The 26,959-nt window shown below is 39.8% G+C and overlaps 1 protein-coding gene across 1 annotated transcript; it reads left to right on the top strand.

The window, feature by feature from the left end:
• Positions 1 to 26,394, top strand: LOC139736542 (mitochondrial import receptor subunit TOM70-like). Its single transcript, XM_071647292.1, has 11 exons — positions 1 to 232; positions 6,411 to 6,584; positions 9,093 to 9,219; positions 10,047 to 10,156; positions 11,566 to 11,684; positions 13,137 to 13,344; positions 14,609 to 14,743; positions 19,417 to 19,641; positions 20,635 to 20,732; positions 24,523 to 24,645; positions 26,063 to 26,394. Exons 1-11 carry the CDS (start codon positions 5 to 7, stop codon positions 26,223 to 26,225), a joined length of 1,710 nt encoding a protein of 569 aa, XP_071503393.1. The 5' UTR covers positions 1 to 4; the 3' UTR covers positions 26,226 to 26,394.
• Positions 26,395 to 26,959: the final 565 nt, after the last annotated feature.

Genomic DNA, 26,959 nt, shown 5'->3' with positions numbered 1-26,959 from the left:
CAAGATGGCAGCGAGCAGCAAACCCAGCAGCGATGTGGGCTGGTCGAAATGGCAGATTTGCCTTGCTGTTGGAGCCCCGATAGCTGTTGCTGGCTTGGCTTACGGAGCCTACTATCTCAGCAAGGGAAAGCCGAAAAGCTCAGACGATTCCAAGGAGAATGAAGGGAAGAAAGGTGATGGAAAGGTTGCCAGTGGCGGCGAGGGAGATGCGGGACAGAACAGCGTGGAACAGGTACGAAACCTCGGCCCAGAGTGGCATCATGTAGATGTCTAGTGGGCATGGCCGGTGTATCGAAAGTGGGCTATGCTAGTAATAATGCTGGACATGATAATGACCCATGCTTCTCAGTTAGAGTCTAAGTTAGAGTCTAACGTATTACACTACCAGTTGCCTCTGAGCTCACCAGTTTTAAGCAAGGCTAAGATGAGGGCTATTTCTGACTGACTTTACTAATAACTACTGCACTGTGTTGCCAGATTGTATTTCAGTCCGGGAAACCCGCTCACGAGGCCTGCTCGATCCCCCGTGGGAGCACTCCTCCGCCTCACGAGGCACCCGGAGAGCCTCATGACGCTCCCGGGGAGATTAATTGAGAGAGACTCATGAAGCTCGAACTGTTCACTTTTATTCATCTCACACCTGACATATAAATTGTCGCAACTTTTTATGGTGATTTTTTGTTACACACACACATGTCCACTATCCATGACGAAAAGAAGAAAAAATTCTGTCTGTTTTTTTTTTTTATTTTTACAACAATTGAGTGTTTATCATCTGATGTAAAGCGACCCATCGAAACACGGGCGCCAGCAGGTTCGCTCAATGCAAGGCTGCTGCACCTAGTGGCCTGATCTGACTAAATATTTTCGGTGCTTTTTTTTGCGGCTCTCGCCTCTCCGCGCACGAATCGGCCTCGTGATGCTGAAGTCTGACATCTTTTTACAAAAATTCGTAACAAGAAAAACTAGAAAAGCACTCTGAGAGCGCAGACCTCCGCCAAGCATGCAAATCATTTTCACCGTATTTGGGCACTTACCCCCTGGGCAACTACCCTCCGGATAACTACCACCCGGATAATTACCCCCCAGGTCTATTCCCCCTTAGGGCAACTACCCCCCGGACAACTACCCTCCTAGGGCAATCACCCTCCAGGGCCATTACCCCCCAGGAAAACTACCACCCGGTCATCTACCCTCCTAGGGCAACTACCCCCAAGGGCAATTACCCCTAGGACATCTACCCCCCGGATAACTACCCCCTGGGTAACTACCCCCTGGATGACTACCCTCCGGATAACTACCCCCCAGATAACTACCACCCGGATAACTACCCCCTGGATAACTACCCCCCGGATAACTACCCCCTGGATAACTACCCCCCGGAGAACTACCCCCCGGAGAACTACCCCGGATAACTACCCCCCCCCCCCCCCCCCCGGATAAGTACCCCCTGGATAACTACCCCCAGGATAACTACCACCCGGATAATTACTCCCCGGATAATTACCCCCAGGATAACTACCACCCGGATTACTACCCCCCCCCCCCCCATTAACAATACCCCGAACCCCCCCCCCCCCCCCCCCCCCCCCGCCCCCTCCTGATACTTACCTACTGGACAACCCTCCCTCCCCGCCCCCCGAAAGTTACCACCCCGTCGTATATTTTCCATAAGTTCATAACACCATATCAGAAGATGCACCTTTCTCTTACACTGTCATCACTCTTTTGGCTTGTCATTATTTCTACCGTTATAACACATGATAGACGATAAACATAAGAAATGGAGAGTTGATTTCACTGCAATTCATATTCCCTTATTAAACATTAGCGAGGGACTCTTCGATATAAAGCCATAATTTCTGATAGGATCCGGGCACGGTTTTATGAAAGTTATCAGTCCTGACAAGCTGTCAGTTCCACACAATTACCAATCGTTGTAGGTCGATCAAAGCAGGTCCATGGTAACAAGTCAGTGACTCGAGCTTATCAATCAAGCAGAACCCATGGTTTTATTGAAATTATTAGATACTACCAAGATGTCATAACTGGCAACTTTAAAGGTGCCCCAATCTGTCATGAGAATAAAATTACAGCTTGTTTACATACAAGTAGAATTGTGCTAGTTTTCAAATTAAATGTTCTCGACACTTTAAGAGGAAATCCAGTTCAAATATAAGTTAGTCTCATTAGAAAGAGTAAAATATTACGAGTTAAACGGTATTTTTTTTTTTTTTTTTACAAAACACCCTATTGTTAACGAAGTCTTTTGTCCTGCACCCTCTTTTTGAATAGATCTAGGAGAGTTGTAGTTGACAGAATCCTTTTTACATTATAGGGCTGCTCTGTTTTATCCCGGCCATTTCAAGAGTATTTTTTTTTTCTCAAAAAATTGAATCCTTCTTGGAATAACATGCTTTTTAATATTTCGTAAGGGGTTTTTAATTATCTCACCCAAAAGATGTTTAAAACCTAAAGTTAGGTCTCGACCAAAACCAGACGATATGAAAAAATGTTGGGTTTTTTTTCAATTCAAATAGCTAACGTGTTCGAAAATAACAATGAGAGACGTAATTTTCTGGGGGAGAGTTATTGTAAGAGGGGTGATTGCTTGGAGCCTAATTTTAATAAGGAGTAATTGTCAAGGGAGGTAATGTTCTGCAGTGATCATACCAAGGAGGTGACAATCTCTTCCCACATCCTTGATATACTAGTTGTTAATATGCCCAATAATGCAGTAGGGCAATTCTGAAATGAGCGTTAACGGAATAACAGTGAAATAGTTACAAAATTGATGAAACAATGCAAAGAAAGCAAATTAAGACAGAGACGAAGTACACAAATAAAGATACAGTGCACTCCCGTTACAACGAACACGGTTATAACGAAATTTCGTTATAACGAAGCAAAACTTCTGGTCCCAAAATTATCGCCATTAAAGTCTATGGTACAAAATTCGCTTATAACGAAGACGGTTATAACAAAATTTTCGTTATCACGAAGTCTTTTCTGAGCGCCACTGACAAAGAAAAACAAAAGAAATGCGCTCCGTTATAACGAAATGCGGATCGCATTCGAAATTGCGTAGCGGAACAAGCATTATTAAAGCGTCTCTGCATGAGCGAACGCATCATTGAATGTTCACTCCGTGTATCACGCACAGTTTCCGAGGGGAACTTGCGTTGTTGTAATAAAATAATTTGAATTCAGATAAGGTTTGTTTCATTGTTCCGAAGTCCTTTAATACAAAACACACAGATTCTGATACAACTAAATGTCCGTTAGTTCGGAAATGAAAGAGGGTTTGTTATTAAGCACATTTTGGCGTTATTCCAAAGGTTCGTTAATTCGATAATAAAATATGGTCCTTATTCTTATTCTTATACGGTTCGTTAGTCCGAAAATGATAGGAATTCAAAACGTTCGTTAATCGGAACATTACAAAAAGTATCGTTAATCCATGGTGGAAAAAGGAGAGTACACTAACAAAACTTAAGAATTGCAATCTTTATAATCGTCTTAAGATAAATAAATCTCATTTTTTTTTTCATTAACAAAATTTCTTCGGAATAACGAACCTTATTTCATTTTCGGATGAAAAAACCTTCGGAACAACGGACTTTCTGACTAGTGAACCTTTTTCTTTTTTTGATTTATAAACCTTCAGAATGACGAACCTCATTTAATTTTCAGATCAACGAACCTTCGGAAAATGAACAATATATTATTTTGATCTAAATTATGAACTTTCGGAATAATGATTCTGCGGAAATGCCAACCTTCACATAAACAAACCATCGTAATCCCGGGAATGGCGAAACTTCGGAATAAGGAGTCTTCGGAGTAACGTACTTTAGTAAGAAAAGAACCTTTGGAATAGCGAACTGTAACCAAATCCTACACCGTCATTTTCTACACATGTGTGACAACACAAACAACTTTATGCTCTTTTTAAAATGTAATATTTAAACGAAATTAAAAAGGTATTCTCCCATTTCACATAGCTTTCCAGCGTATGATGAGGATTCAACAAACAGAATTTTTTTATGCGTGGTTTCCTTCTTTTCGTTATACATTGCATATTATATTTGTTCGGTTACAACGAAATTTCGTTAAAACGAAAAAAAAAAAACTGCCGGTCCTGAGCATTTCGTTTTAACGGGAGTGCACTGCACATGAACACACACGAGATAAATCCCTTGTAATGAGAGAAAGAGGAAAGGTGAGTTATGAATGACAGGAATAGACTACCTTCACGGTGGACAGAGAAAAGCGAGAGGGAAGAGGAAGATGATGGGTCAAAACCAGGGCACGTGAGGCATGAGATATAAGCTCCTCAAAATAAAGAAGTGTTACATGGAGTTGTGGTAAACGATAGACAATTGTGGTTAAAAAAATATTGCAAAAAGTTTAACTCATTCTGAAGTGTAACATTTCTTCAAAATGTCTTTAGTTCAATGGTAAAGGCATTCAAACTTAAAAACTTCTTTTATACTATACTATCAAGAGAAATCCGAAATTTCGGAACAGTAAAAGCAAATACAGATTTAGCGAAAATAGTTTGGTTAAAGGCATTGACATTTACTGGATTACCGGGTAGGATATGAAGGGACAGCTTCGTTTTTTATGAACATAGAGTCAAAATACAGAGGGAGAAATTAAGCTTTTACATAAATTGTCCTAAGTGCAAACGATACAAATCGTAAATCTTTAAGATGTTGTTTTCATAACATGATGTATCAGTATGGAATCTCCGTGATTCCTGGCAAATAATACAAAGAACTTCGTTTCCTGTAGTAATGATATTCTTTTTATTAAAGGTAAGATGGGGGGGGGGGGGGGCAATGACCCGGGAGGTAGTTACCCAGGGGGTAATTGGCGTGGTGCACTGTCCTGGGGGTAATTTTCGTCTTGATAGTTATAGGGGAGGGGGAGTTGTAGGCTTGCTTATCCGGGGTAATCATCCTCAGGAAGTTATCGGAGGGTGTAGTTATCGGGTGGAAGTTATCTGGGGTCTAGTTATCGGAGGAGGGGGTAATTAACCTGGGGATAATTATCCTGGTGGTAATTATCGGGGGGGGGGGGGGTAGTTATCTGGAGGGTAATTATCCGAGGGGTAATTATCCGGGGGGGGGGGGGGGGGTAGTTATCCGGGGGGTGGTTATCCTGGGGGTGGTTACCCAGGGGGTAGTTCTCCGGGGGGTAGTTACCCAGGGGGTAGTTCTCCGGGGGGTAGTTATCCGGGGGGTAGTTTTCCGGGGGGTAGTTACCCAGGGGGTAGTTTTCCGGGGGGGTAGTTATCCAGGGGGTAGTTATCCGAGGGGGTAGTTATCCAGGGGTAGTTATCCCAGGGGTAGTTATCCCAGGGGTAGTTATCCAGGGGGTAGTTTTCCTAAGGGGGAATTGCCCTGGGGGGTGATTGCCCTAGGAGGGTACATGTAGTTGTCCGGGGGGTAGTTGCCCTAGGGGGGAATTGTCCTGGGGGGTAATTATCCGGGTGGTAGTTATCCGGAGGGTGGTTTTCCAGGGGGTACTGTTCCTAGAACCCATTTTCACCACTGATCTTGTTCTTCCGCAGAGATATCAGTGATTTCCACCCTTACGTACTTATAGCATTGTGTGCTGAAAGTTGCCAGATTTCCCAATATAGAAGCCTTTGTTACGTCATAAACACTCAGCTGCACGGCGCGCCTCACCCCAGCAGAAAATAAAGCACGCGCTTTAGTGCGCGCAGGCAAACCTCAAATACGCGCAGCCTGAACTCCCAAGTTCATTGACCCTACCTGCCAAAATGTCAAGAATCCTTCATAAATTCCCAAAAAATTCTCGGATCACTACGTACCAAAAGTTAATCGTTTGGTACTTGTGTCATTCTCAACCTTTCCTGCAAGTTTCATCCCAATCCGTTGACTACTTTTTGAGTTATTTTGCACACGGACAAACTAACTAACGAACGAATTAACTAACGAACAAACCAACGGTAACGAAAACATAACCTCCTCCCTTGGCGGAGGTAATAAAATCAGTAGGAGTACTAACCTAATATTGTGCATATAGGTCAATCCACACCAAATCAACCAATGCTGTTAACCCGACCCCCTTCAATTTTCTTTAAACAATTGTCTTTATATTGTTTTTTTTTTTGGGGGGGGGGGCAAGAATAAAGTGTAATGATGTTGGTAAAAGTTACATTATAAATGTCTGAATGTCTGCGACATTTGTTTTTATTATTTGATGAAAATAGTGATTCGCCCACAGCCTGTCGTTGTGAATATTTTTTTGTTCCGGAAACAAGTATTACAACAGATGAGACCATTTCCTGTGAGGATCTTTGATAACCTTTTCATATTTGTTTTCATTTGTTTAATACATTTTTTACATGTATTACATGTGCGTTTCACCCAATGCAGACCCCAGAGGAGCAAGCCCAGTCTGCCAAGCTGCGAGGGAACAAGTACTTCAAGGCAGGTCACTACGAGCAGGCCATCAAGCTCTACACCCAGGCCATCGACATCTGCCCCAAGGACAAGACCAAGGAGATCGCCACCTTCTACCAGAACAAGGCGGCTGCCCAGGAACAGATGGTAAGGGGGTGAGGGGACTTGGGGGTAGGAAGGGAATGCAGGCAAGGAGTGCCAAGTGCAGCAACATTCATTCACAGGACCTTTTGTTAACCCTAAAAAGACTGGGGTATTTTGGTAGCTGGAAAGACGGGGGGGGGGGGGGGCTAAAGGGCCCCCCCTTGAGATCTCGGCCGTGGATCGGGCGATCCACGAAAATTTGCACAATGGTAGTGTGCGATGTAATCAACAAGATCACATAATTAGATTTCTCAAAATAGTCTTTTTTTAATTTTATATCAATTATGCTAATTTATGCAAAAATCAGGCTTTTTGCTATAAATCAGTAAATACAATTCTAAAAGTGCAAATTTTTGGTCCAAATACTCTATGGCATTCTTAGCAAATGTACTTGAAAAAAAAATTCCGTATCAAACTTTATTTCTTATGTATTTTATTGTTTTATGAATTTCTTATGTATTTCCTTGTTTTTTACCTTTTGCTTTTGTCTTTCCTTTTCAGCAAAATTTTATGTCAGAAGGTTTTGAAGAACAATACTGCTGAAACAAATTGATTTCAGCCATTGAGAGTAAAAATAAGCATATTCATATATGAACCATGTGAAAAATATAAATTTGCATTCACTTTGTACACAAAATCACATTTTGGAGCCATTTTCTGTCCGATGTGCACGTACAAAAAGTTACGTAACATCAGAACCATAACCCCAGGCATCAAATTTGGTGTCAAAACATGCGGGAAACTTAAAAGAAAAAAGTCATTGAGCGTCGCGGTGAAAGCAATGTGCGTTGCCGAGTAATCGCACAAAATGTCGAGGGGGGCCTTTTAGGCCCCCCCCCCCCAAGTCTTTTTAGGGTTAAATGTGGAATATTAAGGTGGGCCTCATCAATTTGGTGTTGAACGTTTCCTTGACATGTGCTATGCGACAATTGCTCCTCGGCAATACGTGAACACTAAGCGAAACACAAATTCTACCCACAAACATAACGTACTCCTAATCCTAATCCTCATATCATGCCAAACATAAAACCCTATCACAACCCTAACACTAAGTCCTTGGATAAAAAAAGACTGGAGCAATTGTCGTGTAGAAGTTAGAACCCTGCATTGCTCGCATGGTGTGGCATAATAATCAGATGGATGTTGATGCAAATTTTAGGGATAATCAAGATTTCCAACGAGATACTGATGTCACTCACTTTGTAATCACTCAAATACTTCAGAAATATCAATGCTTACGTGTGCATGATGTATACCTGTCTTCCCATTTGTTATGACGTTTCCAGCAAATTTGTACAAAGGCTAAAACTATGAGGACGCCACTCCAAATTTCAAATGCCGATAACAACGTGCTCAGCTAGTATGAGTACAAAGTGGTAGCAGACATTGCACATATTTCTTCATGCATCTTATACATTGAATTGTCCAAAGTTTTCAGTTTGAGTAGAAAGAAGTGTGTTTGATGTTTTAACTCCAAGTTATTTCATGGATGCAAAACCCAACACCCTGATACAAATAGTGTGTACCATGTTATTGTCATTATCATTTATCCATTCTTTAATAGAGAGGGCTCCTTTGCTACTTCCTTCCTCTCCTACAACTTTGTACACACCTTTGTAGGAGCTTAAAGATAATGACTTCATTTCCTAAGTAAACATGCCTTTGTTGTAGCAGTAAGTTTGGTGATGAAAATTCATACATTCTTTTTGTAAGTTTCCTTTGTACTAGAACAGAACCCCCCCCCCCCCCAATCAAAAAAGAAGAAGGTGAACATGTGTCAAATGTTATTCCTACTGACGGTACGGATGTGTTTTGAGCAATTCTATAAGATATCGTGTCTTTCCCTTACATTGTATGTGTTCCTTTCCCCATCATGTGTACAGGGTAATAGAATGAAAAAGGCATAGAAATGTTGGGCAAAGTTAATACAATATATACAGCATATATATGTATGGTATTTGACAACATTGTCAGTGATCATAAGAGCAAAGGTCTTTTTTCTCCTCATCCTGAAGATAACAGTGAGCTTTAAATCTGCAGTGTGAATGCTACATTGTAGGACAATGTCTCTTCCTTCATTAGACTGTGGAAGCAACTGTCTTGCACATGTGAAGAACACCATTCACAATCGTATGCCTACTGTAAAAATGGGAATTTTTGCAGTGTTGAAATTTTTTGCGCATTTTAAGCAACAAAAAGAAAATAGTGCGAAAATAAAAGCTGAGCTCGCAAATATTTCTGCTTGCCACTTGTTCCTGTAGTTGATGTGTTGATTGCGTGGAATTAAAAACACGCAAAACTCTTCTTGCCTGGCCGAGCCCATAAGATTAGTCATGCAAAAATATCCACTTTTACAGTATTTGTGTATTAGTGTCTTTGGTGTTTGTGTTGCAGATCTATACAAGTAGCTTGCTATTGTGTTTTTTAGGGAGCAAGCTGCTAAGCATGATGCTATTAAGAAATGATAGTTACCTAGCTACTTATTTATTGTAATTTTCTTCTCTCACACAGAAAAATTATGCGCAGGTGGTGGATGACTGCAACCAAGCCTTACAGTTGAACAACAGATACGTCAAGGCCCTGTTCAGACGGGCCAAGGCATTCGAGATGATGAACCAGAAGATACAGTGTCTTGAAGGTAAGCTCACATGGCTAAACTTAACCAATTCCATACTGAATTTTGAAATGCTGTATGACTGGTGGGCTGTATTGACTCTTGGCCTGTATAATAAGTGGAAGTCAATAAGACCCCGTTTACAGTGCGAGACTCGGCCGTGGCTTGGCCGCAGCTGAGCCCGCCTTCATTTCAGTGTAAATGCAAACTGGGCCAAATGCGCAGCCAATTTTAGTCTGGCTTCCAAACCCTCTGCCCGTACTATTTCGTTATTCAGGATATTAACCCCCTCAACGTCGAAAACTAGTATAGTTTAAGGTGGTTTTGTCCTGTAAAGGATTTTTCCTTCGGCAAAGGCCTTTGCCCGAACGGCGACTTCGTCGACACGGAATCCAGTTGGCAAAGGGTCTAAAAAACAGACTATACCAAATTGCGTTTGTTTACAAGCAGAGTGCCACTACGACAAAATATTGAAAGGTTTGAATTAAAAGCGCGGCCGAGCTCGGCAGTGTAAAGGGACAAAATTGCAGGGCTTGGCCCAGCAATTGAGGCTGGGCTCGGCCGCGGCTCGGCCCAGCCCTGCACTGTAAACGGGGTCTAAGTTTGATGTGCACCCTTTTGAGGTGCTGTTTAAGTCTTTGCGAGTGTCTGCTTTCTCAACATAAGAATTTGTTGATTTGAAGAAACAACACTGATACCAACCATCAACATCTCTTGTCAATGATTACTGCTAACATGTCTTCCTACTTATAAATTTTGCGAGATCTGTGGAATGTATTGCTCAGAAGGAGGGATACAAAGAGACTGTTATCATTTCTTCCTGTTGCTGTCCCTGTTATTACAAACTGCAGATGCCACGGCAGTGTGCCTCCTAGAAGGGTTCACCCACCAGCAAGGCATGATGTTGGCTGACAAGATGCTGAAGGAGATTGGCAAGGAGAAGGCTCATGAGAAATACCAGGTTAGTATCTTCCAGCAGTTAGACTAAAGTGTAATTTTAAAGCTGTTTGGGAACAATAAAGCTCTTGAGAAGTACCAGGTCGGTATCTTACAACGGTTAGACTAAAGTGTAAAACCTGTTATTTTTCCATGCAGTTATGACTTTTGTAAATGAAGAGGTCACAAACATTTTTGTGAGTTTTTTTTCACGATTTCACACCGAGGCTATCGTAATTGCACTGATGCCTGTCCATAAATTTCATGTGATTAAGATCTGGTGTCAAAATTAGGGATGATTTGATTTCATCTCCTGGACGTGGATGTCGCAGTAATGATGTCATTTAAGGAACTGCACATGCCTCAGGTTCTCCAGCACGTCCAACCCCAGAATTAAGCACATCTTCCAGGGATTACACGGCCACCTAGAGTTACGTCATCACTTGACCCACCAATCGCCAGCCTGCTGGAGGGGACGGGGCCATGACATATCAGTGGCAGATCCAGAGGGGGTTGTAACCGACGCGCGCCCCCCTTTATTTTTCTTTAAAAATAAAAGAAAGATTTTAAAAAAGAAATGAAACCGGAAGTGGCATCAGAAATATAGTTACGCCCATCCTTTACAGAATTCCTGGATCTGCCCCTGCATCATAGCAGTAATGTACGTTGTATGAACGGCATGCACTGAAAATTGAAAAGGGTGATAACACCGCGGACGTGACCAGTGGACTGCAGCAATTTGGAACTGCTCTTGTATGAGAAAGGCAGCCACGTCCTCACAGTCGAAAAGTCCCTAATTTTGGGTGTAGACGAATTGGATGCCCAACAGTCTTTTGCAAAATTCGAGAAACTTACAGCCTTGGAAAAAATAACAGCTTTTTCAGTATTGTAGTCTTCCTGTCACTGCTGTATTACAGCAGAACAACCAGTCATCTGACCAAGTACAGGGGATGTGGGAGAAAATGTGAGCGTGAATATGTGTTTCTTACATTCATCAAATACCTATGTCCATGACAGCCAATAGAGGAAAGACAAATGGTTTGTCAGCCATTGCTCTGTAAACAAAGCTGTGATATTTAGGGACTTTCAATGTTTAAAAAGTGGAGTACATTTGGCAATTGAATGTTTGAAGGATGGCTTAGCACAAGCAGGTTGTACGTGATGCTACTATAGTACCTGAATATCATTGGTTTTAATCCTTGACTCTCAAAACTGGTCTTCAACCATCTTTTCGTGAAAAAATAGATATTCCCCAATTTATTTTTCTGCATCACATAATATATCCTCAATGAACTGTCTAGGCAGAATTATGGCCAGGAACTGTCTTTTATGTAAAAACTTTCAGTGATTTTTTTTTTTTTTTGAATACTTATGATCATCATGAGTTTGCTTGGTAATATCTTAAAATGTGAATGTGAACTGCCCATATTGTAGGAGAGGGTTCCATGTCTGCCTTCCGGACAGTTCATCCGGTCTTACTTCTCCTCCTTCTCCAATGATGGCATTTCAAACACCACGGATGAGGACTACTGCTCCTCTGAAGACTTCTCAAGGTGAGTGACGACTTAGTGCCGTCCTCTCGTGCCATTTTGAAGACTTTGTGGAGAGAAGCTATGAGGGTAGGTCAGGTTTAGCTGTAAAATTAGTACTTGATGAACCAAAATACCTATCTGATCATTCAGTAAATATAACACACATACATGTTCACTTTTAACAGACCACTCCAGTTTTGATGAAATCCTTGGGACCATCAATTTTCTTTTATGTCAAAATTGTGTTATAGCCTGACAATACACACATAATGTAAGCATAGAGTCCGAACTCTGTTATCTGGCCATGTCGGGACTGGCGGCCGTCAGGATTGAAGCGCTTTGGCCAAATATGGGAGAAACAATGTTTTTATGTTCATGTGTGTGAGTGCAAGTAGGCTCTCAACCCAATGGTGGCTGTGTAGGTAGTGTACGTGCTGCAACAGTAGTGCAATTTATTCTAGCTTACTTAAAGTCATAATTATGGAATTGAAATATTTTACTGCAAAATTCATAACATGATTCTCAGGCATGATATTTTGTAGATTTAAATCTGAATTGAGTTTTTTTTCCTCAAGTCTACACACAATTTGCTTTTTCCATGTATCAAATCACCGGAAAATGTTGATTTCTGATTTTTTTCAACAAACCTCAATATCATCGCTGGTTTCTGTAAGGATTGTCATAAATAAATAGCGTGTGCTTTGCAGAGTTTTGACTGTGTTTTAAATTATTATTATTCTTTTTTTTTCTGTTCTTGGTCTACACTGCTTGGAGCTGTCTAGATAATCTACAGAGAGGTGTGTGGATAAGAGAGGGCCTAATAGTTGCGGTCAGATTTTGTATAGATAATGCAGTAATTTTGAGACTTGAATTTTTACATTGTTGTATCAAAATTTACCAAATACCAGGCTTGCTGTAAGGCAGATGTACAGGCAAGTACCATTGATTCATAAGGATTACATGAGTAATCGTGATATCATAGATGCTTACCACAGTGAATTTTGAAGCGAACATGTCTGTCAGTATGAATGACCTTTTTCTGCTCATGCGCAAGCTTTAAAGTGACTGCACAGTACTGGTTGAGGGGAGGATTCAGGTTTATAACATTCCCAAGTGAGATTATGAGAAACCTCTGATGAAATTTGGAAGAGCATGTAATTTTGAGAAGGATTCAATGTTTATTTGATATAAATTGGTTTTGAAATGGCTGAAAGTGATAATGATAAAAGGCTACAGGCCACATCTTTTATTAGCATCTCTTTGTTTCACCTTGTTTTTGGATTTGTCAGCCATTTCAAAACCGATTTTCATCAAATAAACTTTTGATTCCCCTTAGAATTGTATGCTCTTTGACATCTCATCGAGTGGTTTCTGAATATCTTGCAAAACCGTAAAAGCTAAATCCTCACCTCAACCCGAACTGTACAGTCCCTTTAACCCTGAACTGGCTTAAATTACATTCCTTATCACTAGTACTGGATACGCCAAAGCCAAATACTGCTTCAAGGAGGGCCACTTTGATTCCATCATCGACGCCTGCACAGACGAGATCAACAGTGGGGGGTCAAAGGCACCGGAGGCACTGCTCATGAGGGCGACCTTTTACCTCCTCAAAGGTCAAGGGTCTCTAGCCAGGCCTGACCTGGATAAAGTAATCAGGCTGCCAGAGGCAGATAAGAAGGTTTGTGTCGGGAATTGCAACATTTGCTCCTGTGACAATTGCTCCAGTCTTATTTTCTCCAAGGACTTAGGGTTCAAGTTCAAGTTGATTAATTTCATTTCCAACAAAATAATTAGGAGTACAATAAAATGTTCGCATATACAGACTAGAAGAGCACTCTGAGAGTGCAGACCTCCACCGAGCAGCTACGTACTTTCCAATGATGATCTTGCTCTTCCATAGAGATCAGTGATTTCCACCCATACGTATTCGTGCTGAAAAATCGTCCAATTTTCCAATATAGGAGCCTTTGTTACGTTATAAACCCTCAGCTGCGCGGCGCGCCTCCCCCTAGCAGAAACTAGAGCACGCACTTTAGTGCGCGCATGCAAACCTCAAATACGCACAGCCTGAGTTCATTGACCCTACCTGCAAAAATATCAAAAATCCTTCATAAATTCCCCCACAATTCTCGGATCACTACCAAAATTTAATCATCTGTTACTTGTATCATTCTCAACCTTTCCTGCAAGTTTCATCCAAATCCGTTCATTTTTATTTTGCACACAGACAAACTAACTAACTAACTAACTGACTAACTAACAAACAAACGGTAACGAAAACATGACCTCCTCCCTTGGCGGAGGTAATAATGTCACAAAATCAGTTCAACAGTCAGTTGTGTCACAAGGTGGGACCCACCTTTTATGAAAATTGCTTTGTTTTTCTTTGTTTTTGGATGTCTCAGCCATTCTGAAACCAATCTTTATGTAATAAATTTTGAATTCCTCTAAGAATGGTATGCTCTGTGTTATTTCTTAAAGGGGAAGGCTAGTAACTGATCAGTCGGAATCAGTGGAAATGCTGGGAGATGATTGTTCCAATCCTTATGGAATTCATTCAAGAGTTCATTGTATATCTATTGTTGTGTGAAAATGATTTGCTTCAGAATGGTCTCATATTCAAGTAATGTGCAGTTTAATGCTTCCAGGTTAGCGTCCCTGGTCAGTGACGGAGCATTAATCTGCACATTACTTGAATATGAGACCGTTCTGAAGCAAATCATTTTCACACAACAATAGATATACAATGAACTCTTGAATGAATCCCATAAGGATTGGAACAATCATCTCCCAGCATTTCCACTGATTCCCACTGATCAGTTACTAGCCATCCCCTTTAAGCGGTTCTTGGTATCTGTCAGAGAGTTGTAAGCCCAATCCTCATCTCCACTAATACCAAAGTTTGTATATAAAAAGATGTTTTTTTTTTCTTTCCATCCCAGCTGAAGGCCAATGCGCTCATCAAGCGAGGCAGCATGCACATGCAGGAAGGAAACCAGATGGAGGCCATGACGGACTTTGGCCAAGCCGTCATCATCGATCCCGACAATGCCGACGTCTACCACCACAGAGGACAGGTGAGATACGAGAGCAGCGCCCCCCCCCCCCCCCCCCCCCCATTCTCTCTCCAAGAAAAGTGACACGACAGCTCCCTGGAAGCCCTGCCCATGAAGTTTGTTTTGTTTTTATGCCTCCGCGACGAAGTGGCCGGAGGCATTATGTTTTCGGGTCGTCCGTCCGTCCGTCCGTCCGTCCGTCCGTACGTCCGTACGTCCGTACGTCTGTACGTCTGTACGTCCGTCCGTCCGTCCGTCCGTCCCGTTTTGTTTTTGTCGATATCTCAAGAACCGTGCGGTGGTTTTACATCAAACTTGGTATGAGGGTATATCCTTGGGGGATAATACTTTGTGTGGATTTTAGGGTCACAGGGTCAAAGGTCAAAGGTCACAGGTTATTTTGTGAAAAAAAATTTGAAATTTCATGTTTTTCTCCATATCTCACAAATGGTTCAAGGTATCTTCATGGAACTTAGTATATATGCTTGTACCAATGGGCAGTGATTATCTAGGGAAATTGGGGGTCATGGGTCAAAGGTCAGGGGGGTCAAAGGTCAAGGTCAACTCCTCAAAATATCACTACTTTCCTTATATTTATGCAATGAATGAAGGTTTTTTTTGTTTTTAACTTGATGTATACATGTATTACCCAATATATATTCTGTGGGAAGTTTCTTGCCAAAAGGTCAAAGGTCAAAAGGTCAAAGGTCAAGTGAAAGTGCTGAATTGCACTTTTTCCTCCATATATCAAAAGTAACTCAAGGTATCATCATGAAACTTACATATCTATACATGTTCAACCTAACAGTGATTCTCTTTGGAACTGTGAGGTCAAAGGTCAAAGGCCAGGTTTAGATAATGCTATTTTCCCATTTGATACTGAAATTATATTTTTCTCAATACCTTGAAAAATAACTCAATGCTTAAACTTATAAAAGGGTCAAAAGTCAAGTAAAAATCATCAGTTCCCCAAATACCTGCACTCTGACATTTTAATCATTCATCCAATTGAACTTAGTTCTAGGAAAGTGAACATTCAGCACATTTGTGTCAAACCTGTCATTTTAATATTTTGCCAATTGTTTGAAACTGTCATCACACGTTGTCAAGACATTGTACTATAGACCTATTAGGAGAACCATGCATTATGGCGGAGGCATATCAGTCGCCGTAGCGATATATCTAGTCTGAATTTGTATTTGAATGTGACGAATTTGGGGGAATCTTTTAAACTATTATCTAGATTATTCCAAAGTTTGGGTCCGGTATAAAGAAATGTACTTTGGGCATGTGTGGTTCTCATTAGTGGAAGATGAAATTCATCGGATCGTCGCGTGGGATAGTTATGTACTTGACTGTTTCGATGAGATAAGTCATGAAATGTTTTAGGTAATAAATTACTGTTATAATTAAACATAAACTGGCCAAATTGGAACACATTCAAATCTTTTATTTTTAGTATTTTATGGTCAAAAAACAAAGCATCTGTATGTTCTCGGGTATGTAGATTAAAAACAATTTTGAGCGCTTTCTTTTGCAATAAAAACAGTTTATCTAGTAATATCTGATATGTATTACCCCAAGCAAGATTCCCATAGTTTGAATAAGGTAATATCAAACTAGAATAAAGGGTTAATAATGCAGATGAAGGAAGATAATATTTTAATCTGTTCATGACGCCAATATTACGTGAAATAATTTTACCTATGTTATTAATATGATTCCTCCATGAAAGCTTGTTTTTTCAATTATTTGCTGTCACACTCCGTGCATAAGATTAATGCTCAATCTGTATTATGGACACCAATTGAAAATAAAAAAAACTACAAACAGTAGTTTAGCATACTTTTTTATGCCTCCGCCACGAAGTGGTGCCGGAGGCATTATGTTTTCGGGTTGTCCGTCCGTCCGTCCGTCCGTCCGTCCTTCCGTCTGTCCGTCCGTCCGTCCGTCCGTCCGTCCGTCCGTCCGTCCTTCCGTCCGTCCGTCCGTCCTTCCGTCCGTCCGTAATGAATTTTGTGGACAGGGTAACTATCAAAACCTTTTGAGGTATCCTAATGAAACTTGGCATGTATGTGTATAAGGGGGTGAAGTTGTGCCTATCAACTTTTGGGTGCATATGCTCAAGGTCAAAGGTCAAAAGGTCAAGGTCAAATGCTTAAAATTTCACTATTTCCCCCATATCTATGCAATACCTGAAGATATTTTCTTGAAACTGAGTGTATACATGTATTACCCAATTAAGATTCTCTGGTGAAAGTTTGGGGTCATGAGGTCAAAAGGTCAAAGGTCAAAAGGTCAAGTAAAATGTTAAAATTTTACTTTTTTCTCTGTATCTTGGAAATTGTTCAAGGTATCTTTATGGAACAAAGTATATATGCATGTACTGACTGGCAGTGGTTATCTAGGGAATTTGGGTTCATGTTGTCAAAGGTCAGGGGTCAAAGGTTAAGGGCAATACTTCAAAATTTTACTATTTTCCTTGTATTTATGCAATGCCAGCAGGATTATTTTTTTTGAAACTTGATGTATGCATGTATAACCCACTAGAGATTGTCTGGGATTTTTTTTTTTGCCAAGAAGGTCAAAGGTCAAAAGGTCAAAGATCAAGTGAAAGTGCTGAACTTACTTCTTTCTCCATATCTCGGAAGTGGCTCAAGTTATCTTTAAACTTTATTTAGTACATATTTATGTATGTTCTGCCTGACATTGATTCTCTTATGAATCAAAGGCCAGATGAAAATGATAACAATTTACTGTTCAATACAGAAATTGCACTTTTTCTCCATACCTTGACAATTACTCAAGTGCGTAAACTTATGAAAGGGTCAAAGTCAAAGTTAAAGTTCTTAAATCCCCAAATACATGCTCTCCTATTCATCCAATTAAACATAGGTCAAGGAAGGTGAACATTCGATACATTTGTGACAAACATGTCATTTTAATATTCTGCCAATTTTGTGAAAATGTAATCACACATTGTCCACATATAATATAGACCTATTAGGAGAATCATGCATTATGGCGGAGGCATACCAGTCGCCATAGCGACATTTCTAGTTTTACTCTTTTTTTATGCCTCCGCCACGAAGTGGTGCCGGAGGCATTATGTTTTCGGGTTGTCCGTCCGTCCTTCCGTCCGTCCGTAATGGATTTGTGGACAGGGTAACTATCAAAACCTTTTGAGGTATCCTAATGAAACTTGGCATGTATGTGTATTAGGGGGTAAAGTTGTGCCTATCAACTTTTGGGTGCACATGCTCAAGGTCAAAGGTCAAAAGGTCAAGGTCAAATGCTTAAAATTTCACTATTTCCCCCATATCTATGCAATGCCTGAAGATATTTTCTTGAAACTGAGTGTATACATGTATTACCCAATTAAGATTCTCTTGCAAAAGTGTGGGGTCATGAGGTCAAAAGGTCAAAGGTCAAAAGGTCAAGTAAAATGTTAAAATTTCCCTTTTTTCTCTCTATCTTGGAAATTGTTCAAGGTATCTTTATGGAACAAAGTATATATGCATGTACTGACTGGCAGTGGTTATCTAGGGAATGGGGGTTTGTGGGTCAGAGGTCAGGGGTCAAAGGTCAAGGGCAATACTTTAAAATTTTACTATTTTCCTAATATTTATGCAATGCCAGCAGGATTATCATTTTTTTTTTCTTGATGTATGCATGTATAATCCACTAGATATTCTCTGGGATTTTTTTTTGCCAAGAAGGCCAAAGGTCAAAAGGTCAAAGATCAAGTGAAAGTGCTGAACTTACTCCTTTCTCCATATCTCGGAAGTGGCTCAAGTTATCTTTAAACTTAGTACATATTTATGTATGTTCTGCCTGACAGTGATTCTCTTATGAATCAAAGGCCAGATGAAAATGATAACAATTTACTGTTCAATACAGAAATTGCACTTTTAGTTTTACTCCATACCTTGAAAATTACTCAAGTGTGTAAACTTATGAAAGGGTCAAAGTCGAAGTTAAAGTTCTTAAATCCCCAAATGCATGCTCTCTTATTCATCCAATTAAACGTAGGTCAAGGAAGGTGAACATTCGATACATTTGTGACAAACATGTCATTTCAATATTTTGCCAATTTTGTGAAAATGTAATCACACATTGTCCACATGTACTATAGACCTATTAGGAGAATCATGCATTATGGCGGAGGCATACCAGTCGCCATAGCGACATTTCTAGTTCTTTTTTGGGCTTTGTGATATGTAGTAGAGAACAGGCACACAATCTTACTCTTCGACTATAACAGCAAAACAAAAAAAAGATTAAAAAATAAAACCCCCTGCAAATGCAGATACATGCACACCTTCTCCACAAAACAAACTCCCTTCATTCTGATAGGGTCACTTTGTCAATGTAAATGACTAAATGTTGTACTTTTTCTTTTTACTGTCTTCTTACATTTGTATTTTCTTTTTCATTTCCCTTCATAGTGACTCATCCAATTATTAATGTGACAACTACAGTATTTATACCCGGTTACATGCGACAGGTATAAAATTTGTACTTACTTTACTTGCTATATTAAAGGATTTCTGGATTTGCATGGAAGCTGAGTGCAGAATTATTGCTTACTTGTTTCCCCTGATTGGCTTCAATACTGAAAAGAAGAGTATTTTTATAGTGTTTTTGTATCATCTAAATCATTAGACTTACACTTTTTTTAACCTGCACTCCAGCTTCTGCTGCTGCTAGAGAAGGTGGACAAGGCAGTGGAGGACTTTGAGAAGTGCGGCCAGCTCAGCCCGGACTTTGCCCTGGCCCACGCCCAGCACTGCTACGCCAAGTACCGCCTCTCGGTTCTCGTCCAGAGCCCCATGCAGATGCAGGCGGCCGTGAAGTCATTGGAGGATTGCTGTAAACAGTTCGCCCAATGTGCCGAGGCCTTCGCACTCTACGCTCAGGTGAGACATTGGGCTGATGTAGTTACAGATTCAAATTTTCTTACTACTGCCGAGTCCAATAAAAGCAAAGATATTACCTCATGGAACTGTGCTGTACTGGTTTGCATGGGGATTCAGGTTTATAATTTTTTTTGGTGAGATAATGAGAAACCCCTTATGACATGGTATGAGCATGTAATTTCAAGAAGGATTAAATGTTTGTTTGATGAAAATTGACCTGGAAATGGCTGAGATATCCAAAAAAATGATCCCAATAAAATTGACAGGCCAAAGCTTTTATTATGATCTCTTTCTTTCAACTTATTTTTAGATATCTCAGTCACGTCAAAACCGATATTCATCAAAGAAATCTTTGATTCCCCTCCGAATTGTATGCCCTTCAACATTTCATAGGGTGGTTTCTAAATATCTTGCAAAACATTACATGCTGAATCCTCACCTCAACCAGTACTGTACAGTCCCTTCATAACTGATGTTGATGAAGATTGATAATCATGATTAAGATTGCGCTCAGGTGAGCCAGGCTGATTGAGTCTGGACATTCAAATGTTCTCAATGTTGTCAAACTTGAGTGAGATGAGGACTATTACCTTCACTAGTAAAAACCTTGAAAGATGAAGATCTATGATGATTAAGATGATGTTGATCTTCTTGATGAAGGTGATCCTGACGATACTGTTGTTGGTAGTAATGACAGTGGTGATGTTTAATCTGTTGGATTATGATTTTGAATATGTTGGTTATGACAGTAGTGACGATGTTGATGATGATGTGATGATGACAATAACAGAATGTTGAATCTGATGACTGCTTGTTATGACAATGAAGATTAGGCTGATGCTGTTTTGGAGATTTGATGATAGGAATATATAACAAATCCAGTAGTGATGGTGCTTACAAAGATGACAATTATGGTGTTATAATGGTAGTAATAGTGACAAATTCCATTGCATCTTACATGAAATGTGTGTTTGATTTTTTTGTCCGTGTTAGTCTCTGAACGATCAAGGACAATTCCAGCAGGCAGATGAAAATTACCTGAAAGCGATAGCACTAGAGCCAGACAATCCTACAGCATATGTCCATCGTGGGTGAGTGCATTATTCTCCCATTACAAGATTACCCTCAAATTGGAAATTTTCACATGATTGATCATCTGTGATATGTCAGTTTGTAATGAGTGAGACGTATATCACCCAAAGTAGATGGTCTATCTCCTAGCAAATTGTTACCAGCATCGCAATATCTGCCATGAAATCACATGGACATGATGTGTGGTGAAGAAAATATTTGCACAATTTTGTTTGCACGTTGTTGCACATAGTACCACAAGTGTTATATTTTCAAACTGCAAAATATGTCAGATAAAAGCTGGGTTATGCATGCTGAAGGGAAGATGTCAAAATAGAGGTACAGTGTACCAAAATCTTTTCAAATCAATTTGGTGAATTTTTTTTTTTGACGATTAACTTTTTATGTGCCATTGTATAAACCCCCTGTGTGCCACGTTATTCTGAGAAAGCAACATGTTTATGCTATGGGCAATTCCGCAGTTAGAGGGACATGACCATAAAATTTCAATTTGTTTTTTTCCTTGATTTTTGTGTTTGACTTCAGAAAGAACACATTGATAATTCAGGAAAAACTATTTTTCAGGGTATCTTGATAGTTTTAGGTATTGAATTCACCAATTTTGAACAAGTAATCTTTCAGATTGAATTTCATCAGCAAAATCTCCATAATGGCAAAGAAGATAGCTAGTCAAGTTAAATGCCATTTTCTAGCCACAAATATTGAATTCATAGAGGCAATGCAATGCTTTCATGGATAGATTAAGTAAAATCAACTAACATGTCTTCGAAATGCAAACATGTGTGCATTTCCCCAACCATCGGACAGTCATGTAACGTTACTAACCAAAAAGTGAAATTATTTACCTCCAGAGAGTATAAAGTGTCTATGAATGATAATATTTCAATTTTTCCTGCTGTGTCCAATGACTAACTGAAATATAAAAGTAAGTATTACTAATCATTATAGAAGTTAGAAATAACAGCAGTCAAAATGTGTAACGTTACTAACCACGTAACGTTACTAACCACAGCCTGTGGGTATTGTAACGTTACTAACCATGAAATAAGTGAATAAGACTCCAATGGACAGGTCCTGGTCTGGCAAAATTTTGCCTGATGATAGAGCCAGATGTCAACTACAAGATTACATGGTCATACAGTAAAAAGATATTGGCTTTTTTTTTTTGTAAATTAATTATGCAAATTTACGTATGAAATCATATTTTCACCTATAACTCCATAAAAAAGACTGAAGGATTGCTAAATTTTTGTGTAAGAGTTCCTCAACACACCTCCAACAATTTTCTTGCAAAAAAATAGCAAAATCAAAATCAGTTTCTTTTGTTTTTTATTGTTTTGTTAATTTCTTATGTATTTTAATGCTTTTTTACCTTTTGTTTTCTATTGCTTTTTTTTGCCAAAATTTGTTGCAGGCACTTTTTCAAGCTTATCTACATGACAATTGATTAATTTCACTGGTCAAAGGTTGAAACAATCTAATTAATATCAAATTAACGAAAAAACACAATTTGCATTGGATTTGCACACGATATCATGAATTTGAGCTGTTTTCAGGTCGACATGCATTTATGCAAAACATTACATAACTGCAAAACGGTGTACCCGGACGTTGCAAATTTGGTCTCAAATATGTGGGAGACTTCAATGAAAAAAGTCATGAGACGATGCGGCAAAATCTTTGCGCGTTGCGGAATCGTGGTGGGAAATGTTGGGGGGGGGGGGGGGGGGTCTACAGCATTCACATCACTACAGAAGGCTCACAAGGTGCACATTGAGCGATTATTATTTTCTTTTAACCACTTCCCATGGGAAGGGGCAATTGATGGAATCTGTGGGCCAGAAGAGCATTTTGTGTGGAAAGTAGTGTTAAAAACAATTGAGGCCATCACTTCAAATTTTCTGTCCCAATTTGAAATTATCATACAATGGTTTGTCGGGACGCTTCAGGTACAGCGAACAGACTTTTGTTTTCAGAACAATGCAGAGATTTATTCAAACTGGTCTAAAAGAAAAAAAAAATACCTGTCTCTAGACTTGAATAAACATGAATTCATCTAATACACTGTATTATTTGAGTTAATGTCATATGACTTAAACTACTTTCACAATGATATAAAACATTGCATTATGCTGGATTCCTCTTGTGCAATGACTACGCACACCACAATTGGCCATACACTGTACATACTACATACCGGTACATTAGTTTTTTACTCTTTGATTCTTTCCCCTTTATTAAAGGTACTCTTGATAAGGAACACATTAACTGTTTTGCTCAATAAAACAGGCTGCTTTTGTGAATACTGTGAGTCATGATGAACAGTGATTGGCAAAGTTATGAAACTGTGGATATCACTTGACCTACGTACTCGTAGTCTTTAAAAGTGGTACTTTTTTTTAGTTTGTAATTTATGCAAACTTTTTTTCTAGTCTTTTTTAACATGTACAAGTACAATGGTACGATACTGCATGAGTTTTATGATTGAAATAAGAGTTTCATGTCTTATCTGATGTTTCTTAGCTTTAACTTTGCATTCTCATGGGGAAACATGTAATGATTTGAGTTAACACACAATTCTGTAATCACTGGACAAACTGTAACGTTACTAACCATAACGTTACTAACCATGATTTTTGTACTTAATTTTCAAACAAATTTATAATGAGAAAGGATATTTGGGGTAGATACTGCCCTTAAAGCTAGAAATGAAAAATAAGTGTTGATATATTTCAAGCTATACCAGTTTTAGCAAACTTTTTGTTCAAAGATGCTCATCAATTTTTTATGTCCTTTTTTTGTAACGTTACTAACCGGCATTAAAAGCAGACCTTTCTTCTAAAATAATTCATGAAATGATTTCATTCTTTGCTCTGTTCTAGGTCTACACTAGTATGATCTCTGGTGACATTAATGAGACTTCACATCCACAGATAGAGAAATGAGTCTAATCTAAATCATGAGAATGTCCCTAAAATGTAACGTTACTAACCGCGGAATTGCCCCTATGGGAAAAAATGATGTTTTTCAAATCTATATGATTTTTACACATTTTTGTTACCCTGGACATGCGATATGCAAAGTTGAAGAGAGAATGTGAAGTTTTGCTTTGATGTAAACTGTATGGCAAATCCATGATGACATTTCTTTTAAAATGACTAGTGTAGATACATTATTGTAGAGGCATGGCTTTTCCACACAAATAGTAACAAGTGCTCGCAAATCCAATAGGGAACGCTGCTTGATAGTCAATCATGGTATCAAATGCAACCTACATGTGACAAGAATGGAATCACATGAAATGCTTTCATTGTACTGTGGCATTTTGCGTTTGAGCAGAAAATGCGAAGTTGGCACACCTTCGACTTCGGGCGTGCTAACATGGCACATGAAAAGTTAAGTTTGCGGTCAATGGAGAATGCTAAATTATCAGTATTTAGTCAAATCCGTCTTAGTGGCCACCTGTCTATTATAGACCGAGGTCTATAGTAGACAGCAGCCACCTGCTATTTTATGTTGGCAGTAATGTTGCTGTTGTTAAAAATTGTGATTGAGATATGGCCCTGTGAACATCTACTTCTAATCAAAGATTGATCTAAGTCTTTATCTACTGTACGGGATAATATGATGTGGTTGGCTTTCACATTCCAATTCCTTTATTTGTGTCTATATTTTGAATACATATTTGAGCATAGAGATGTGCTACTATACATTTTCATAAAAATCATATGTAGTTTTTGGTACCATATTCTCCATGTTGAATTATCTATTCAATTTTATTATCACCAGGCTGCTGTATCTAGCATGGAAGAAGGACCCTGACCAAGCCATACGAATGATCCAGAAAGCTCTTGAGATTGACAGTAGATGTGACTTTGCCTACGAAACGCTGGGGACCATTGAAGTTCAGAGGTAAGAGAACACATGTTGCGGAGAGTTGGCTCAGTCGGTAGCGCGTCTGCCCTCGACCCAAGCGACCCGGGTTCGATACCCGAGTCTCACTGAGCAATGTTGTGTGCAAGTAATCATACCGTACCATCTCGTAAGAGGCAAAACTCTCTGTCCCTTGGATAGGACATAAAATGGAGTTCCTGTGTGTGAGAGAGTCACAACTCAAGCACATAAAAGATCCTGCTTCATTCATTCATCGCAAAGAGCAGGGTGTCTAACCTGGTGAAGTGGTCTCACCTCACATCCAACTGGACTCATGGAAGACCAGCTTACTGGAGCTGAATATGAGCTATCCAGCCATCTTCTCAAATTGAAATTGAACAAAGAAAGAAAAAAAAAGCTGATTGGTGGCCCAGCACCAATTTTTAGTAGCCCTGGGCCACCGGGTGACCAAGCCACTGCTATTGTCAAGTCCTGTACTGACTTGAGGAATGGTACTTCAGATAAATGTTGTCTTTTTCACGTCATGATATACAAGTTACAAAATTTCTGCTGGTTTTAGTATTGGGATATGTCAAAGCAAACTGTTTACACTTCCCTTGAGTCACATCCGTTTCTTTACTTTTGTTGTGTAGTGCAGCGTCATGTGTATTATCATGCAGGGACGGATCCAGGAATTCTGTAAAGGGGAGGGGGGGGGGATGTAGTATTTCTGGTGCTACTTCCGAGTTTCATTTCAATATTTTCTTGTTATTTCTTTTTTTTTTAACGAAAAATACAAGGTTGACTGCAGTCTACAATGTATAGATTATTCAGCTGTATGTGTACGCACACAGAGATGAGCCATACCCTGTTCATTACAGGGATTCTTAAATACAGTAGAAACTCAGTATAATAAGATTTTTGGGGACCAAGACAATTTGCTCTTTATATCAGATATTTTGTTATACATCAGTAGTCCATAAACTGTACAAATAAAAAACAAAACAAAAACAAATTCATTGATACCTGAGAAATTTGTTTGTTATTATATCTGGTATTTTGTTACATGTATATCAGATCTCTTTACAACGTATGTAGACTTTTCCACTATATATCTAAAGTACTGTAGGCCCACCTTCACATTCTTGCACACGATACCTCAAATTTGGGCTATTGTGGGGCTGACATGCATATGCAAAACATTGCGTAACTTTAGAATGGTGTACCTGGACGTCGCAAATTTGGTCTCATGTTATGTGGGAGACTTCAAAGAAAAAAGTCATGAAATAGCTCGGCAAAATCTTTGCACGTTGCAGAATCGTCATGCGAAATGTCGAGGGGATATTCAATTTGACCCCCCTTCCAGTTAAGATAGGGTTAAGCCAGTGTCTCATGCTTCCCTGTGTTCTTCCAACACCACCCCCTCCCCCCCCCCCCCCCCATTCTATATCTGAAGGGGACAGATGACGTCAGCTCAGGAGTACTTCAACAAGGCCATCGAGCTGGCCCGCACCGAGATGGAGATGGCACACCTCTACTCCCTGAGCGTAGCGGCCCAGGCCCAGAGCAACGTGACCAAGAAATACGGCATCACCCCGCCCTCAGCGCTGGGCTCGTGAGATGGCTAGCAGTGCGCGGCGAGACGGAACGGCCATCTCCAGCGACAATAGCAGCTCTTCAAAAGAGAATTATAATGATTAGAAGTTCTCCTGTATCGAATTCCTGCATTTGTTATCGGAAGGAGGAGATCTGTGATACCAAATTGTGTTTGTTAATCGCCTCTCGTCATTGTTCATATGTTTGCCTTGGAGGGGGAGACACAAGAGTCGAGTCTTCATGTTATACAGAATTAGGACAATGATGGCACTAATGGCTTGGCTTCTGTCGCATCACCTGCATATTGCCATGGCAACTGAAAGTCCTGGTATGTGTTCTTGAGTGGTAAAAGGGCCCAAAGTTAATATCCCTCCCGTCCCCCTCCTCCTCCACTTTATAGCTTTCTTGTTAGTGAGAATGAGAAATAAGAAAGCAATGATGTGAGTTGAAAATGTTTTTCATAATCCTACATCAGCTTCTAACTACCCCCAGTGTTAGTCTGAGTCTTTGAACATGAAAGAGTATATGAAATTATAATAAAAGAAGGTAAAATGTGTAACAAACACTGAAAGCCCAATTGTGCTGTGTGATTTTTGTTACCATTAATTCCTCTGACAAGGAGAGCATAGTCTTTAATAATCACTAGCCCTGTAACACTTACTGTGTGTCTTTTGTTGGAGGTTCCCAGCCACTTGCTATCAAAATAATTTTTGTTCCCCGTTGTAATCCCAAATCAGTATGTGACCCATGAAACATC

This window comes from Diadema antillarum, unplaced genomic scaffold, assembly GCF_040938485.1.
Source record: "Diadema antillarum isolate AM-2024a unplaced genomic scaffold, OU_Dant_1.0 seq00000651_RagTag, whole genome shotgun sequence".
NCBI lineage: Eukaryota > Metazoa > Echinodermata > Echinoidea > Diadematoida > Diadematidae > Diadema > Diadema antillarum.
The sequence above is the reverse complement of the archived record's forward strand: the minus strand, read 5'-3'. Positions and strand labels throughout refer to the sequence as shown.

Bases quoted from the DNA above. Each gene is read 5' to 3' on its own strand.
- LOC139736542 (XM_071647292.1), top strand. From the start codon at position 5: ATGGCAGCGAGCAGCAAACCCAGCAGCGATGTGGGCTGGTCGAAATGG. The intron at 10,157-11,565 runs GTTAGTATCTTC...CCCATATTGTAG, and splicing joins AGGCTCATGAGAAATACCAG to GAGAGGGTTCCATGTCTGCC. The intron at 14,744-19,416 runs GTGAGATACGAG...CCTGCACTCCAG, and splicing joins TCTACCACCACAGAGGACAG to CTTCTGCTGCTGCTAGAGAA.